The sequence below is a fragment of the Oryctolagus cuniculus genome, chromosome 9 (genome assembly GCF_964237555.1).
Source record: "Oryctolagus cuniculus chromosome 9, mOryCun1.1, whole genome shotgun sequence".
Taxonomy (NCBI): Eukaryota; Metazoa; Chordata; class Mammalia; order Lagomorpha; family Leporidae; genus Oryctolagus; species Oryctolagus cuniculus.
Genome location: NC_091440.1, coordinates 413047 through 428154, shown reverse-complemented (window position 1 = coordinate 428154; position 15108 = coordinate 413047). Strand labels below are relative to the sequence as shown.

Below are 15108 nucleotides of genomic sequence, written 5' to 3'. Positions count from 1 at the left end.
AGGGCCTGGGAGAGGTGTCTGGGGCTGCACAGGGACATGGCCTGGGCAGCCCAGAGCGATGAGCATGGCTGGATCCTCATTCCCTTCCTGCCTCGTCTTCAAGGGTTACTCACCAGGCACGTCCTTACCCCTTCCTGCCTTTTCCAGAGGGTTACACGCGAGCAGGCCCTCACCCATGTGCTGCCTGTTGTCAGTGGTGTGGGCACTTATTAGGTCGTTGCTGTTTGACTTCACGACACTCTGGAGAAAGAGCTCATTCTGTTGTTTCTCTGCCCATCTTAATCTGCTTGGGGTTCTACTGGCCCTGGATGGAGTGGTTCCCGGTGGCTACCATCCACCCGTGGCTGCCAGGACTTGGACTTGCGCTGCCGGGGTGGGGACAGCAGCCACAGGCAAGCACAGGGCATCCATCAGATAAACAAGCCCTTCTCAGGTGTGAGTCGTCCTGTGCTGCATCTGGGACTCACGGGTATGAAAAACCTTTGTTGTTATCTGAAATTCAGGTTAGGGGAGCCTCTGGGAGGTTTTTGCCGAAGTTGCTAATCTGTTGCACTTGATGTTTACTGCCTGTTACACAGTGTCATGTGTATACAGATGGAAGGTCTTGGCTACCAGTCTTCTCTCTGGCCCTCACCACTTCATCCCTAAGGCAGCCACGTGGCCTGGATGTGTTCCCTCCGAACCTGCCCCATGACAGCACATGGGGAGCCAGTGCCCTCACTCTGTGTTGAGGTGTGACGTCACTGCCCACCACAGGGCCCTCGACAGCAGCTGAGCAGATGCTGGTCCATGCCCTTGGCTTCCAGAGCCACAGACTAGTAGCCCAATACCGTCTGCGTGCTCTGTCACACACACAAGGGGACAAAGGCACACTCCCTGCCGGCCCAGCCGGCTCTTGTTCTGTCTTCTTGCTCACAGTCCAACCATCGCGAGATGGGCTGAGCCAAAGCGTGTGCTATTTTGTAATGGGGCATCAGTGTGCTCTGTATTTACACGTGTGAACGTGCCACTACTGGGGATCAACACAGGGACTGAGGGACCAGTGATTTTGAAAGGAAAACCTCATGGACGACACGTGGAAGCAACACCAAATGGCTTCCAGTGCCTTCCGATTTAAAGGGAAGACACAAAGGCTTGATTTGATGTTTCAGACACCAATACTGAATTCCCCATCAGAGCAGCAAGCGTCCCCCTCGGCCCGCCTCTGGGTTGCAATGTGAGCACATGTGGAGAGTCACTGAGAACAGGTGCCCTGTGCGGGCTGCGTTGGAGGAAAACCTTCACCGCCATGGCCCTGTCCCGTCGCCGTGGTTCCCGGGAAGCACCTGGCAGCAGCTGTTGCCTGACACTGAACCCGCGCCACGGCTCGCAGCCCAGCAGGGGAGCGGGGTCTTGTTTCGCTGTCTGCGCAGGGCGCAGCTCTCCCTGTGCTGCAGGGCGGTGCAGTGGCAGCGGCTGCACTGTGGGCCTTGTAGGCTACGGCTCAGCCGGAGACAGTGGACTCCCTGGCGGCCACCAGGTTCAAGGCTGGGAGAGGCGGGCGAGTGCAGCTCCATCTTCCCATGGGGAACAGGACTGGTCTGGGGCACGCTGGTGCCTCCCTGCTCAGGCTCGTTAGCCAGCCCTGGAGTTTCGTGGCTACAAAGACCTTCCAGTGAGGCTCTGATGGTGTTCTTAACTTAAAAGGTTCACGTCTCTGAGAACTCTCTGGCTTGTTCCTCCTCACCCCACACCTGGTCGTAGACAGGCAGCGGCCACTTCGGCTTCCCCGATGCCTGGGTTTGCATAATTCATCGTGGTGCCTCATTTCATGAGCTATTTGGTTACAGGATGGACTCGTGTTCAGCTGACAGCATTCCACGGACTCCTGAGAGCTGCTGAGACCAGGTGCACACTTGTGGGGACTCCCACCTGCACAGGACCAAGAAGCAGATGGCTCTGTAACAAGCAGGAGTAACTGAGCTGGGCGGTGGTTGACATAGGTGCACATATTAGATTTTTTAAAGATTTATTTACTTATTTGAGAGGCAACGTTACAGAGAGAGAGAGAGAGAGAGAGAGAGAGAGAGAGATCTTTTATCTGCTGATTCACTCCCCAAATGGCCACAACAGCCGAGCTGGGCTGTTCTGATGTGAGGTCAGGAGTTTCCCCTGGGTCTCCCACATGAGTGCAGGGGCCCAGCACTTGGGCCATCTTCCACTGCTTTCCCAGGCCATAGCAGCACACTGGGTCAGAAGTGGAGCAGCCGGGACACAAACTGGTGCCTATATGGAATGCCCGCGCTGCCGGCGGAGGCTTAACCTACAATACCACAGTGCCAGCCGCCTGCTAATCTTTTTTAGGATTTTAACCCCTGTCTTCTTGGAGCTGGGGGAGCCCCCGTTATTGTTTTAGGGTTTCTTGGTGACGTCTGCCTGCTCAAATCATTTGGTGGGCCCTCCAGCCAGACAGCGTGAGGGGTCTCCCTGCCCTGGTTCTCAGGCGAGGGCACCACTGGCAGGAGGTAGAAATCAGCATCAGAAGTGAAGTTTACTCTGTTTCTTCATCACATCTACCTGGGGATTTCCACCAGTCAGGTACTTAGCTGTCAGGTACTAGCAGTCAGGTACTAGCAGTCAGGTACTAGCTGTCAGGTACTAGCTGTCAGGTACTAGCAGTCAGGTACTAGCAGTCAGGTACTAGCTGTCAGGTACTACCAGTCAGGTACTACCAGTCAGGTGCTTAGCTGTCAGGTACTAGCAGTCAGGTACTAGCAGTCAGGTACTAGCAGTCAGGTACTAGCTGTCAGGTACTAGCAGTCAGGTACTAGCAGTCAGGTACTACCTGTCAGGTACTAGCTGTCAGGTACTAGCTGTCAGGTACTAGCAGTCAGGTACTAGCAGTCAGGAACTTAGCTGTCAGGTACTACCAGTCAGGAACTTAGCTGTCAGGTACTAGCTGTCAGGTACTTAGCTGTCAGGTACTACCTGTCAGGTACTAGCAGTCAGGTACTAGCTGTCGGGTACTAGCAGTCAGGTACTACCTGTCAGGTACTAGCAGTCAGTTACTTAGCTGTCAGGTACTAGCAGTCAGGTACTAGCTGTCAGGTACTAGCAGTCAGGTACTAGCTGTCAGGTACTTAGCTGTCAGGTACTAGCTGTCAGGTACTTAGCTGTCAGGTACTAGCAGTCAGGAACTTAGCTGTCAGGTACTACCAGTCAGGAACTTAGCTGTCAGGTACTAGCAGTCAGGTACTAGCAGTCAGGTACTAGCTATCAGGTACTTAGCTGTCAGGTACTAGCTGTCAGGTACTACCAGCCAGGTACTAGCAGTCAGGTACTAGCTGTCAGGTACTTAGCTGTCAGGTACTAGCTGTCAGGTACTTAGCTGTCAGGTACTAGCAGTCAGGAACTTAGCTGTCAGGTACTACCAGTCAGGAACTTAGCTGTCAGGTACTAGCAGTCAGGTACTAGCTGTCAGGTACTTAGCTGTCAGGTACTAGCAGTCAGGAACTTAGCTGTCGGGTACTAGCTGTCAGGTACTACCAGTCAGGTACTAGCAGTCAGGAACTTAGCTGTCAGGTACTACCAGTCAGGAACTTAGCTGTCAGGTACTAGCAGTCAGGTACTAGCAGTCAGGTACTAGCTATCAGGTACTTAGCTGTCAGGTACTAGCTGTCAGGTACTACCAGCCAGGTACTAGCAGTCAGGTACTAGCTGTCAGGTACTTAGCTGTCAGGTACTAGCTGTCCGGTACTACCAGTCAGGTACTTAGCTGTCAGGTACTAAGCTGTCAGGTACTAGCTGTGAAGGGAGGAAAGAAGGGGACAGGCTCTGCCCACTGAACCACAGCAGACTCCTGCAGTGCTGCGCCCTTGACCCAGTGAAGTAACCTCTGACCCAGCGAGCTCACTCAGCACACACCTGCTATCACGTGGTCAGCACTTCCGCTCCGAGGCCTAGGCCCCAGACAGAAGAAGATGCACGTCCACACAGCCTCAGTATCACAGAGGCACCCACCCGCAGACAGGCGGATCAGTACCGCATGCCTACCGTGGATACCACCCAGCCACACAAAGGAACAAGTCTGGTCTTGCAATATGGATGAAACTCAAGCCCGGTGTGAGACGCCCATGTCAAGGTTCAGTTCCCAGCAGCAGTGTGTGAGGGCCCAAGTTCTCCTCACCTCTGCAGTACCTGGTCTCTGACTCTTGAATCTAGCCACGGGCTGGGTCAGAGGGAGTCTGTCACTGTGGCTTTGATTTGCCATTTTCTTGATGCTAGTGGTTTGAGCATTTTTTGGTGCGCTTATGGCCATCTGCAGCTCTCTCTGGAGAGGTGTCTGTTCCAACAGACCCTCTGCCTGTTTTCAAGTGGACTGTCCTTTACTGATGGACTCCTAATAGTTCTCGCAGTTTTGAGTGCAAGTCCCTGCCCACACATGTTCTCCAGGGACTTCCTCCCACGCCGTGGCTGCCCTCACATTCATGAAGCTGTCCTGTGACGCACAGAAGGTCTCATGGCTGGGGCACCTGTTTTCTTTTGTCGCTCTTGCTCTTGGTGTGACAACGAAGACCCTGGCCCCAAACCCAGGGTGGCGATTTCCGAGGAGTTTCTCAGGTTCGCTCCTGCATAGGTCTGCAGCACACACGACTTAGGCTGTGGATGTGCTGTGAGCTCAGGGCTTCTGCTCACAGAAAACGGAAACCAAACACAAACCCTTAGGCTACACGGATGGCAGCCGGGGCCTGGATCCACTGCTCTTGGTCCTGAAGAGCAGCGCTAAGGGTGTGCTTTGGCCTCGCCCTGAAGACGAGTCACTGGCTCTCCAGCTCCCCCTTCCACGTGGCCACAACAGGTAGGATCCATGGCAGCACAAGCTGTGTAGGCCTTACACTGTCACCCACGCCAGATGTTGCCTGGCCCCGGGATTCTGTCACTGGAACAGAAGTCATATCCAGTGACGTCCCCTTGTCATATCCAGTGACTTCGCCTCATCACACCCACGGGGGAAGAGCGTCTGTCATGACTCTTGGCCTCTTAAGTGTTTTCTTTGAGAAGTGGCTGCTGAAATCCTCAGCTCTTAAGATTTTTAAATGCAGTCGACAGCCTTCAGAAGGCTGACTTTTGTGCCACCACGCGAGGCGCTCCTGTCTGGTCACTGCTCCGGCCCAGCCCCCTCCCTGCCTGCCCACAGCAGATTTTATTCAGGGCAGCTTTGAAGCTGTTATGAACATGAGTGGGTAGGGGCAGGGGGAGTGTCAGTGGGCCCAGCCTGGCCCGTTCATTCCTTCACGCGAGGAAGGCTGGGTTTCAGTCCTACCTATCCCTGAAGGCAGGTGGAGGTGGCCCTGCTGTCTGCTGGCGGGAAGATAAACCCATAACCAACCCAGGGAGAACACCGGATGGTGGTCACTTGGGGTCCTGGCCTAGGGACCTGCATCCCTCCAGCCCGAGTCCCAGGTGCCCCTGCTTGTAGCTGGCTCCCAGCCCCTAGCGGCCTCCCTGTGTCCCTCAGGGCGACTCTGCCTCCCTGCAGCACAGGACCCCAAATGTCCTCACTTCTTGGCCTGGGGTGGGGGGGCAGGATGGGAGCAGGGAGGAGGGGAGGGAGTGGGGGCAGGGGAGGGAGCCGAGGTGGGAGAGAGGCACTCAAGGAGTGGAGGGGGCGGAGCTTGGGACTCCTGGTGTCACACTGGAGGGCTGGTCCAGCAGCCACAGGAGCAGCCAGCCGAGCAGGGAGCAGGGAGCAGGGAGCAGCGGCCCCAGCCGAGGGCGCCGGCCCCGTTGCCTCCGGTGATGCAGCCACCAGCGCCGCCTGTGCCTGGGCCGATGGCCCTGCTGGAGACCACAGGTGAGCTGCTGGTCCTGGGAGCATCCCAGCACCTCCCAGTGGGGCGTGTGGGAGGGCTCTGGGCTCAGGGCCAGGTCCCCCTCCTCCTCCTCGGGCCATTTCTCTAGGACACTTGCAGCGGCACAGGGCCATGCTCACTCCCGCACCCTCACACTGCACGTCTCCTGTCGCCCTCTGACTCAGTGTCTGTCTCTTCCTGCCCCGTCCGCACTCTCTTTTATCACAAAGAACAGACCACAGCGCTGGAAGTGGGGCAGCCCACGCAGGACTGCTCTCCCCTCTGTCCCACTGCATTTCGGCCTCCACAGTTCTCTGGGAAAACTTTGTCTCCCTGCTTGAAAGCGGCGAGGGGGCTGCAGCGCTCCCGGGAGGGCCTGGCCTCAGCACAGCCCTCTGCCGCGTCCCAGCTGCCAAGCCTGACCCTCAGCCCCAGGCGGCCTGGCTACAGGGAAGGGGCCCGGCGTTCCCCTTGCGGCTCGCTGCTGGGACGTGCAGGGCAGGAGGCAGGCGGGGTGTGTGGTCCCTGTCCCGCAGGGATGAGGCTGGGAGCCTGCAGGAAAGTGGTTTCTCGGTGAGCAGCAGTCTGGGGGCTGCTCGGTCCCCCCCAAAAAAAACCCAGAAAACTGCTGGGGGCCGACTTGCCGGTGACTGCTGTTGGAGTATTTTTGGGAAATATCTCTTTAAGAACCAGGCTAATTAATGTCTTAAATAATAATGAAGGAATAATCTGGATTTTTCCCAGAAGAAGCCATTCTGTATTTGCCACTCTGGCTAAACTCCTCTGCCAGCGTGGTGTTTTGATTCCCAGGAACCGGACGCCTGCAGTGCTACTGATAAGGAGTGGTCGACTGGTTGCTATTGTTCTGTTAGGACGGCCTGACGGCTAAAAGTGGCCGCCTCTCTCACGGAGCTTTAGCCTGAGACCGCAGGAGGGGACGGCCTGCACTGGCAAACACCCAGCGCTGGTCAGCCGCCCGCCGCGGGGCCCTGGCCTCGCTGACTTGTCCCACACTGCTGGCTGCAGGCACACCCTCTGCCTTGGTTACGCCTGACGGCCCCACGGGATTAACAGGCCCCCTTCCACGTCCTGCTGTGCCACCCCCCGCCGCGACACCCGCCTTCCCGGCTCCCTGCGGGCTGACCTGTGCCCTTCAGTCAGGGCCACGTGTACCCTCAAGCTCCTGGGCCGGGTCCCTCCAGCTGAGGCTGGGGACTGCTGGGCTCGGGGTGGGTGGGTGGGGAGCCAGGCAGGGGCGGGAGGGCAGCCTGAGAAGTTCCAACCAGGACGCACCTGGAGCACACAGGTCTGGGGAGAACTCCGACCTCGCTGTGGGCACAGCCACCGTCACGCCCAGGGCTTCTCGCCCAGCTCCTGGCGGACAAGCTCCGGTCTGGGTCTGAGGGAGCCCGGCCACAGCCGTGACTGGGGTACCCTACGCGTCTCCAGGAGGCAGGGAGCGGGTGACGGCCCCCAGCTCCAGTCTCCTGGACTCCAGGGCTGCCCCTGCCCCCGGCTCCAGCTGGCCCCCGGCTTTCATGGTTCAGCAGCAGTAACATCCCGTTCACAGGGACAGGAGCGCTGCGGAAAGACGCGGGGAGGTCTGGTTCTCTCGTAGGGGGGACCCTTTCTCCCCACAATCTGAGCCGAAAGTGCGGTTTATTGAGACAGCTGCCTGTGTGTCTTCCTGCCGTCACCCCGTCATACCTGAAGGAACACTAGCCCTGCGTCAGCGGATCGGGTCCTTCCTAGTGTCCGTGTGCGCCGTCGCCTGGACCTCACGTGCACCCTGGGCCCCTGCGGAAGTGCTGACCCTGTCTCGACTCACTGGGCAGGACAAAGAGTAATGAGACAGACAGCTGACGCGAAACCAGCTCCGGGGGACACAGCCGCGCGGCTCACTTTGCTGGTGCACCGCAGGGCTGACAACATCGGCCGAGGGCCCAACAGGGTCTGCGGCGTCCAGAACCAGAAAGTGGCCCAGAGAGGCATCTGCCCGTGCTGTGGGGCAGCAGGGCGGCTCTGTTGACGTCTTCTCAAGGGCTGCATTGGCAGGACGTGGTCAGGAACCCTAACTAAACGCGGCTCGTCCAGGCATTTAAAAGGCGGGAACTGGAACCTGAGGCCACCTTGGTCGAGACCCTTGATGAGGGCGAGGCCAAGTCTCTTAGCAGGGGCCGGGTCTCTGAGGGGGAGGCTGCGTCTCTGGGGGGAGGCCAAGTCTCTTAGGGGGAGGCCAGGTTTCTGAGGGGGAGACAGTGTCTCTGAGGGAGAAGCCACATCTCTGAGGGGGAGGCCATGTCTCTGAGGGGAGGCCGGGTCTCTGAGGGAAAAGCCACATCTCTGAGGGGGAGGCCGGGTCTCTGAGGGGAGGCTGGATCTTTGAGGGGGAGGCCAGGTTTCTGAGGAGGAGGCCGGGTCTCTGAGGGGGAGGGGGAGCCGGGTCTCTGAGGGGGAGGGGGAGCCGGGTCTCTGAGGGGGAGGCTGGGTCTCTGAGGGGAGGCCGGGTCTCTGAGGGGAGGCCGGGTCTCTGAGTGGGAGGCCGGGTCTCTGAGGGGAGGCCGGGTCTCTGAGTGGGAGGCTGGGTCTCTGAGGGGGAGGCCGGGTCTCTGAGGGGAGGGGAGGCCGGGTCTCTGAGGGGAGGCCGGGTCTCTGAGGGGGAGGCCGGGTCTCTGAGGGGAGGGGAGGCCGGGTCTCTGAGGGGAGGCCGGGTCTCTGAGTGGGAGGCCAGGTCTCTGAGGGGAGGCCGGGTCTCTGAGGGGGAGGGGGAGGCCGGGTCTCTGAGGGGAGGCCGGGTCTCTGAGGGGAGTCCGGGTCTCTGAGGGGAGGCCGGGTCTCTGAGGAGGAAGCCACGTCTCTGAGGGGAGACCAGGTCACTGAGGGGAGGCCGGGTCTCTGAGGAGGAGGCCGGGTCTCTGAGGGGAGGCCGGGTCTCTGAGGGGAGTCCGGGTCTCTGAGGGGAGGCCGGGTCTCTGAGGAGGAAGCCACGTCTCTGAGGGGAGACCAGGTCACTCAGGGGAGGCCGGGTCTCTGAGGGGGAGGGGGAGCCGGGTCTCTGAGTGGGAGGCCGGGTCTCTGAGCGGGAGGGGGAGGCCGGGTCTCTGAGGGGAGGCTGGGTCTCTGAGGAGGAAGCCACGTCTCTGAGTGGGAGGCCGGGTCACTGAGGGGGAGGCCGGGTCTCTGAGGGGAAGCTGCGTCTCTGAGGGGAGGCCATGGTGAGGGGGAGGGAGACCTCTGAGGTGGGACTGCTGGGTGAGAAGCAGCAGGCATTTGGCCCTCACAGGTGGAACCTGGACGAAGGTGAGGTGCTGCAGTGTGCGAGGCTCGGCTGTGGCCTCTCTGGGCAGCGTGGTCAGACTGCGGGTGCCCATGATGGTTCCTCACCACTCAGGATGGTTTTGTCAGTTTCCACGTGTACACAGTTTTCACTACTTTCTAAAATGTCGAGAAGACATCGTTTGAGGGGCTGGCATTGTGGCTGAAGGGTTAAGCCCCAGTCCTAGAGGCCAGCGTCCCTGTGAGCACTGGTTCCAGTCCCAGCTGCTCCCTTCCGATCCAGCTCCCTGCTAGTGTGCCTGGGAAAGCAGCGATGCAGCTGACCTGGCAAAGGCTCCTGGCTTCCGCCTGGCCCAGCTGGGGCCATTGCAGCCTCTGAGCAGTGAACCAGCGGATGGAAGACCTCTCTCTCCCTCTGTCTCTCTCTTTCTCTCTCCCTCCCTCTCTCGTTCTCTCCATCTTTTTTTTTTTTTTTTTTTGACAGGCAGAGTGGACAGTGAGACAGAGAGAAAGGTCTTCCTTTGCCGTTGGTTCACCCCCAAATGGCCACTGGGGCCAGCGCACTGCGCTGATCCAAAGCCAGGAGCCAGGTGCTTCCCCTCAGAGACCCGGCCTCCCCTCAGTGACCCGGCTTCCCACGCGGGTGCAGGGCCCAAGCACTTGGGCCATCCTCCACTGCACTCCCAGGCCACAGCAGAGAGCTGGACTGGAAGAGGAGCAACCGGGACAGAATCCGGCGCCCCAACCGGGACTAGAACCCCGTGTGCCGGCGCCGCAGGCGGAGGATTAGCCTAGTGAGCCGTGGCGCCCGCCTCTCTCCATCTTTCTGTAACTTTGCTTTTCAAACAAATAAACCTTTTAAAAGAGACCTAGTTTTAACTTCTGTGTCTGCTGTTCCTCTCCTTATCCACCTCTCTACCAGTAACCAACCTGGCTATCTTGGTTCTTCTCCGGCTCACCGGGCCTCTGTCCTGCCGCTGGCTGGGGCTGGGATGCAGCCATTATTGCCAGCATGCACACCCTTGGTTTGGGCTTTATACAAATGGCAAGAGTTGAGTGAAAAAATAAAGGCAGATTATAAGACATTTTGGCTCTCAATTTGAGGGAAACAAATGCTTAAAAAAGTACATGGGCATGCTGAAAAAAGACCACAGATCACAGATTACATCCCCAGCTGCTAGTTTTGGTGGAGGGGTCACTGTGAGTTTTATTTTCTCTTCTTTATAAATGTCTTTTTATTTACAAAACATAGCTTTTCATGAGCAGATTAAATATTGTAACTTAAAAGAGAAAACCCGCAGTCTTCCTTTTCCCGATGAAGATGTCCTTGCCACCTTCGTGTGTCCCAGCCCAGACTGGAGCTGGTTTTTGTTCACAAATAGAATGAGAGCTGTGGAGAAGGAGACAGGATCGTGAGACCGAGGAGGGAAGGCGAAGGCGCGGGGTGGAGTTTGGGCGCGGGGCTGGCAAGGCCTCGGTGGGCTGTGGCTGACTCGCAGTGCTATGCCCATGCCCACGCCATGCCCAGGCCTCCACTTGCCCAGTGCACGTCTGCTCCTCCCCTGCGTGGCCACGATGGCCCTGTGCTCACGGCTGTGTGTCTGGCACCTGAAGCCACCTGGCGTGTAGTACATGTTCAACAGGTGTCTGCTGTGTGCATTGGTGAACGGACAAACGAGTGAGTGAACAGATGACTGAAGAGCTCGGGGCAAGTGGAGGAGCCACCGTGAGCAGTGCGTCCACACTGGCATTTGAGTAAGGCTGGAAGAGTGGATGGGCGAGGGCAACAACACCTGGCAGGGAGACCGCATGTGCAAAGGTCCTGTGATCACTGGAAGTGATTCAGCCTGTCAGAGGGGAGAAGAGGGGAGCTGTGGAGTGGGACGACCAAGACTGAACCCCAAAGCCCCACAGAAGAGATTGGCCTGGGGCCTGCAGGGCCTGGCAGATGAACCACGAGCAGCACTGCCTGCATTCAGGCAGCCAATCTTGTCCCACTTTGAGGACCCAGGAGCCACAATCCCTGCACACATGCATGTGTACAGCCCTGCACACAATGCAACTCAGACATGCATGTACACACACGAAGGAGGAAGCTGCCATGTTCTTAATTTGTCCTTTTTATGTTTGGAGTCATACAGGGATCAAGAGGACTTAAATTTCCAAAACCCAACCAAAGTAAGCCATCTGGTGGCTTCAGGGCTGAGTTTTCTATCTGTCCTCTCCCAGGGCCACGGCCTCTGCCTTGGCTGTGTGGTCGCCATGCCCCTCAGGCCAGGCAGGTGGTCTGAGGGTGAATGGCTGTGGTAAAAGAGCTAAGACACTGCCCGTCCTCCTGGAGACCAGCGGGGAGATGCTGACCAAGGGAAGGCTTCCTGTCTCTGCAACAGTCAGAATTTGATTTGACTACCAATCCTGGGCCGCCCACAATAGCGGCTTATAGGTTTGTTGTTTGCTGGTGAAGGCTTGGAGACAGCAACTCCGGGCCATCTGCCCCCTCTGCTGTGGTTAATGTTGACTTCCACTCTCAAGACCCCCATGGTCCAAAGGAGCCGCTGGGCTCTGTCTTTGTAGTTGCCTCCTAGACAGCAGGAAAGATGAAGCGGGAAGGCCCAAGGAGGTTCCTTAGAGCTTTGCCAGTAAGTCCCACCCCGCGTCCTCGGCCAGCGCTCAGTCCCACAGCTGTACCAAGGCTGGGCTGTATCTCAGGGCTTTGCTAGCAAGGTGGGCGGCGGGGTGTCCAGGCAGGCGGTATGGTCTCTGGCACACTCTTGGTTTCTTTCAGCCCCATTTGCTCATTTGGTGCTGAGATGGGTGCTGGAGAGCAAGGCAGCCGCGACCCTGCCCAACCTCAGGCACTGACAGCTCAGTGTGAGCCCACTGCGGACAGCACCGGGTGCAGGGCCCAGATGTCTGTGGGAGGGGGAGTGAGGCTGGGGTGTGGGGCACCTGGGGGGAGTGGGGCTCAGGTGGGCAGCATCGGGGGGGAGTGAGGCTGGGGTGGGAGGCATTGGGGGGGAGTGAGGTTCAGGTGGGAAGCATTGGGGGGAGTGAGGCTGGGGTGCAGGGCACTGAGTGTCAGGGTGGGGAGTGGAACTCGCGTGTGGACCTACTCAACCTGGCCCAGGGCCCGGGTCCCCCAGGTTGGTGGACAGAGCAGTTAACTCACTGACTTCAAGAGGATCTGTGTGTGTGCACTCGCGCTGGCCTGGCCCACAGCAAGCGCTCTGTGTGTGGCTGTGTGCCTGCCTCTGGGTGGGTCACAGTGATACAAGTCCTCAGAGGACTCAGGATGTAGGCGGAAGGAGGGCTGGGGGCAAAGCTTAGAGGGTTACCCGCCAAATCACATGCGTGTGCAACACCTGACCCAGTGCTCAGCCCTAGGGCACCATGGGGAGAGGTGGATCCCTGCCCACCCTCCCGAGGCCTGTGTGCCAGGCAAGCAAATGCAGTGGGGCCTGGTGGTGTTGGAGTCAGGGCTGGGCAGGCCGCAGGGTGCGGAGGAAGGAGCCGGGTGCTGGGATTCACCAGCAGCAGAATGTGATGCCGAGGACAGGCAGGGGCGTCAGGTGGCTGGAATGGGTGAGGAGAAACATGTGGGGCTGTGGGCCGGGGCTGCATCACACAGAACCTCAGACGTGACAAAGACGTTTGTTCTTCATCCTAAACACGACAAGCAAGTGTCAGCCACCAGGGCCCCAACCACCCTGGATCAGACCCAGAGGGGACCAGCTCCCACCGCTGATGCCCCGGGCCCTCCAGGCGCCGCCTCTTGGCTCTTCTGACCCCAGGCTGATGCCTTCCGGATGCTGTGTCCCGGCAGTGACCAGGGCAGCTCAGGTCAGGTCCAGCTTGGTGGGAAGCGAGATTTCCATCCCAGGCCCTGGAGCTCCCTGGTCCAGCGGGATGGTAGCTGAGTGGTGTCATGAGCAGACCAACCAATCACTGGTGCTGGGGGCTGGGTCAGGCCCTCCCTGGGGGAGGTTGATGGGCCCATGATTTGGGCTCCTGTTCTGATCGGGTGGTACCTGGTTCCTGACTGCTCTGAGCCCCACGAGGGGCCACCTGCGGTCTGCCTGCAGCTGGGGAGCTGGAGCAGGTGAGGTCCACAGAGCCCCTTTGGGTGTGGGGAGAGCCGTGTGGGGCAGTCGAGCAGCTCCCAGGCACCTGCCCTGAGACACGGGCACAGGGAAAGCCAGGGGAAGCTGTGGGGGTCTAGAAGCTTCTCTAGGGACGGGGGCGGGGCGGGGCGGGGGCGTGACCCTGAGGGGAGGGAGATGCACTCCCAAGCCTTCGTCCCACTGAGTCCCTCCTTGTCCCCTCTCCCCACAGAGGGCTTCGAAAAGAGGAAGAGGACGGCTCTGTGGTTTGTGGGCTCCCTGCTGGGGATGTCCATCCTCATACTGATCGTTGGACTTGCCGCCACCACCAGGACAGAGAACGTGACCGTAGGGGGCTACTACCCCGGCATCATCGTGAGTCCACGGGGCCACGGCGGGGGGACGGCTGGACTGGGCATTTGCTTCCATGGGGGTGACAGTTCTGTGCCGGCTCCACGGAGTTGGGGCTGGGGGCTTGGAAACCTGCATGGTGCTGTGGTCACAGAATAACACTGCCTGATGCCCTCGTGCCAGCCCCAGAGCCCACGAATGCAGTGGTCAGGGGGCAGAGGGTCCAGGGTGTGGGGAGGAGCTCACACTATGAGCATTGGAGGTGGAGGCAGGGATGAGGGCCAGGCCATGTCTGGACAGGCGGGGATATCCCAGTCCTCTGACTCCGGGATCTTGGCCCTGGGTGACCAAGGCCAACTCCACAGCCTTGGAAAGTGGCTCTGAAAGGCTCCCGCCAAGAAGCTGGGATCCCAGGCTCTGAGGTGGAATCTGGGGCAGCCCAGGTGCCTGCCACCCAGCCACAGTCACCAGGACTGCCTGATAAGAGCTCCCCAGCCGCTGTGGTTCGCGTGGGAGCCTCTGCGGAGTCGCCTGCCGGGCGTGCTGCTGACCCAGGAGGCGCCCCAGCCCGAGGGTCACCCACCCTGATAACACTCGCTCAGAGCAGTGCGGGGAAGAGTTTCGAAACGTTTAGTAACTAGGGCTGTTTCATCAAGAGTGCTCGCTTCGTCTTTGTATTCCTTTGTCTGCTTCCTAACGCTGCACGGTCACCCGCGGGTGATTCACAAGCGCTTTGAGTTTCCTGGTTGGCCCTCAGGGCTCACTTATCGAAGACTCCCTCCCTTAAAACCTCACTCAGTGCACACACAGCTGTAAGGGCAGGTGCCCAGCTGCCAAGGGCTTTGCAAGGAACCAGACGCAGGCCCGGGGGGAGGGGCTGGCCGCCGCCTCGGCTGGAGTTAGCTTTAGCTCAGACAGCTCTGCAGTGATGATTGGTGAAACCTGGTTCAAGTCCCTCCCGTGTCAGCGCTGAGACCCGAGGGCAGAGGGGCCTCACAGGGACTGCATCTGATGTGGAAATGCCTCAACATTCCAGAAAGAAGGTCCCCAAATCTAAGAACAAAGAAACAGTGAAATGTAGATGTACTTTAAGACATTTATGTTGGATGGCATTTTTACATATTTAAAATTCTTTATTTATTTACTGGAATGATAGACAGAGAGCCATCTTCCATCCACTGGTTCACTCCAATGCCCACAACAGCCAGGGCTGGGCCAGGCCAAAGCAGAGAGCCAGGAGCTGCAGCAGGGTCTCCCCCGTGGAGACGAGGACCCGAGGACTTGGGGGTCTCTGCTGCCTCAGCTGCACATCAGCAGGAAGCTGGATTGGGAGTGGAACCAGGGCTTGAGCAAGGTGCTCTGGCCCGGGACACGCGGGTCCCAAGTGGTGACCCAGCACCGCGTCCCATGCCCGCCTGAATTCTCATCTATTTAACTGTGGCGTTTTAAAGCTTAGTGCCTAAAGACTTCTCTCCTTCCATAGGAATTCCCCAACCGCTGTGGACACCACACGCCCACATCCTAGCAGGCAGCCCAGATCGCAGCACAGC

At 58.8% G+C, this 15108-nt stretch overlaps 1 protein-coding gene across 4 annotated transcripts in view; it reads left to right on the top strand.

Moving 5' to 3' along the window:
- Window positions 1-5678: 5678 nt before the first annotated feature.
- The window catches only part of TMEM255B (transmembrane protein 255B), a 39911-nt gene continuing 30481 nt past the window's right edge, over window positions 5679-15108 (top strand). For 2 of the 4 annotated variants that reach the window (XM_070048532.1, XM_070048529.1), the window contains exons 1-2: window positions 5679-5833; window positions 13440-13582. In XM_070048532.1, the coding sequence (XP_069904633.1) occupies window positions 5779-5833; window positions 13440-13582 (198 nt within the window). In that variant the 5' untranslated portion in view covers window positions 5679-5778. Of the gene's footprint in view, window positions 5834-12784; window positions 12948-13439; window positions 13583-15108 lie in introns of all 4 variants that reach the window. The other 2 variants (XM_070048530.1, XM_070048531.1) reach the window with 2 other exon arrangements.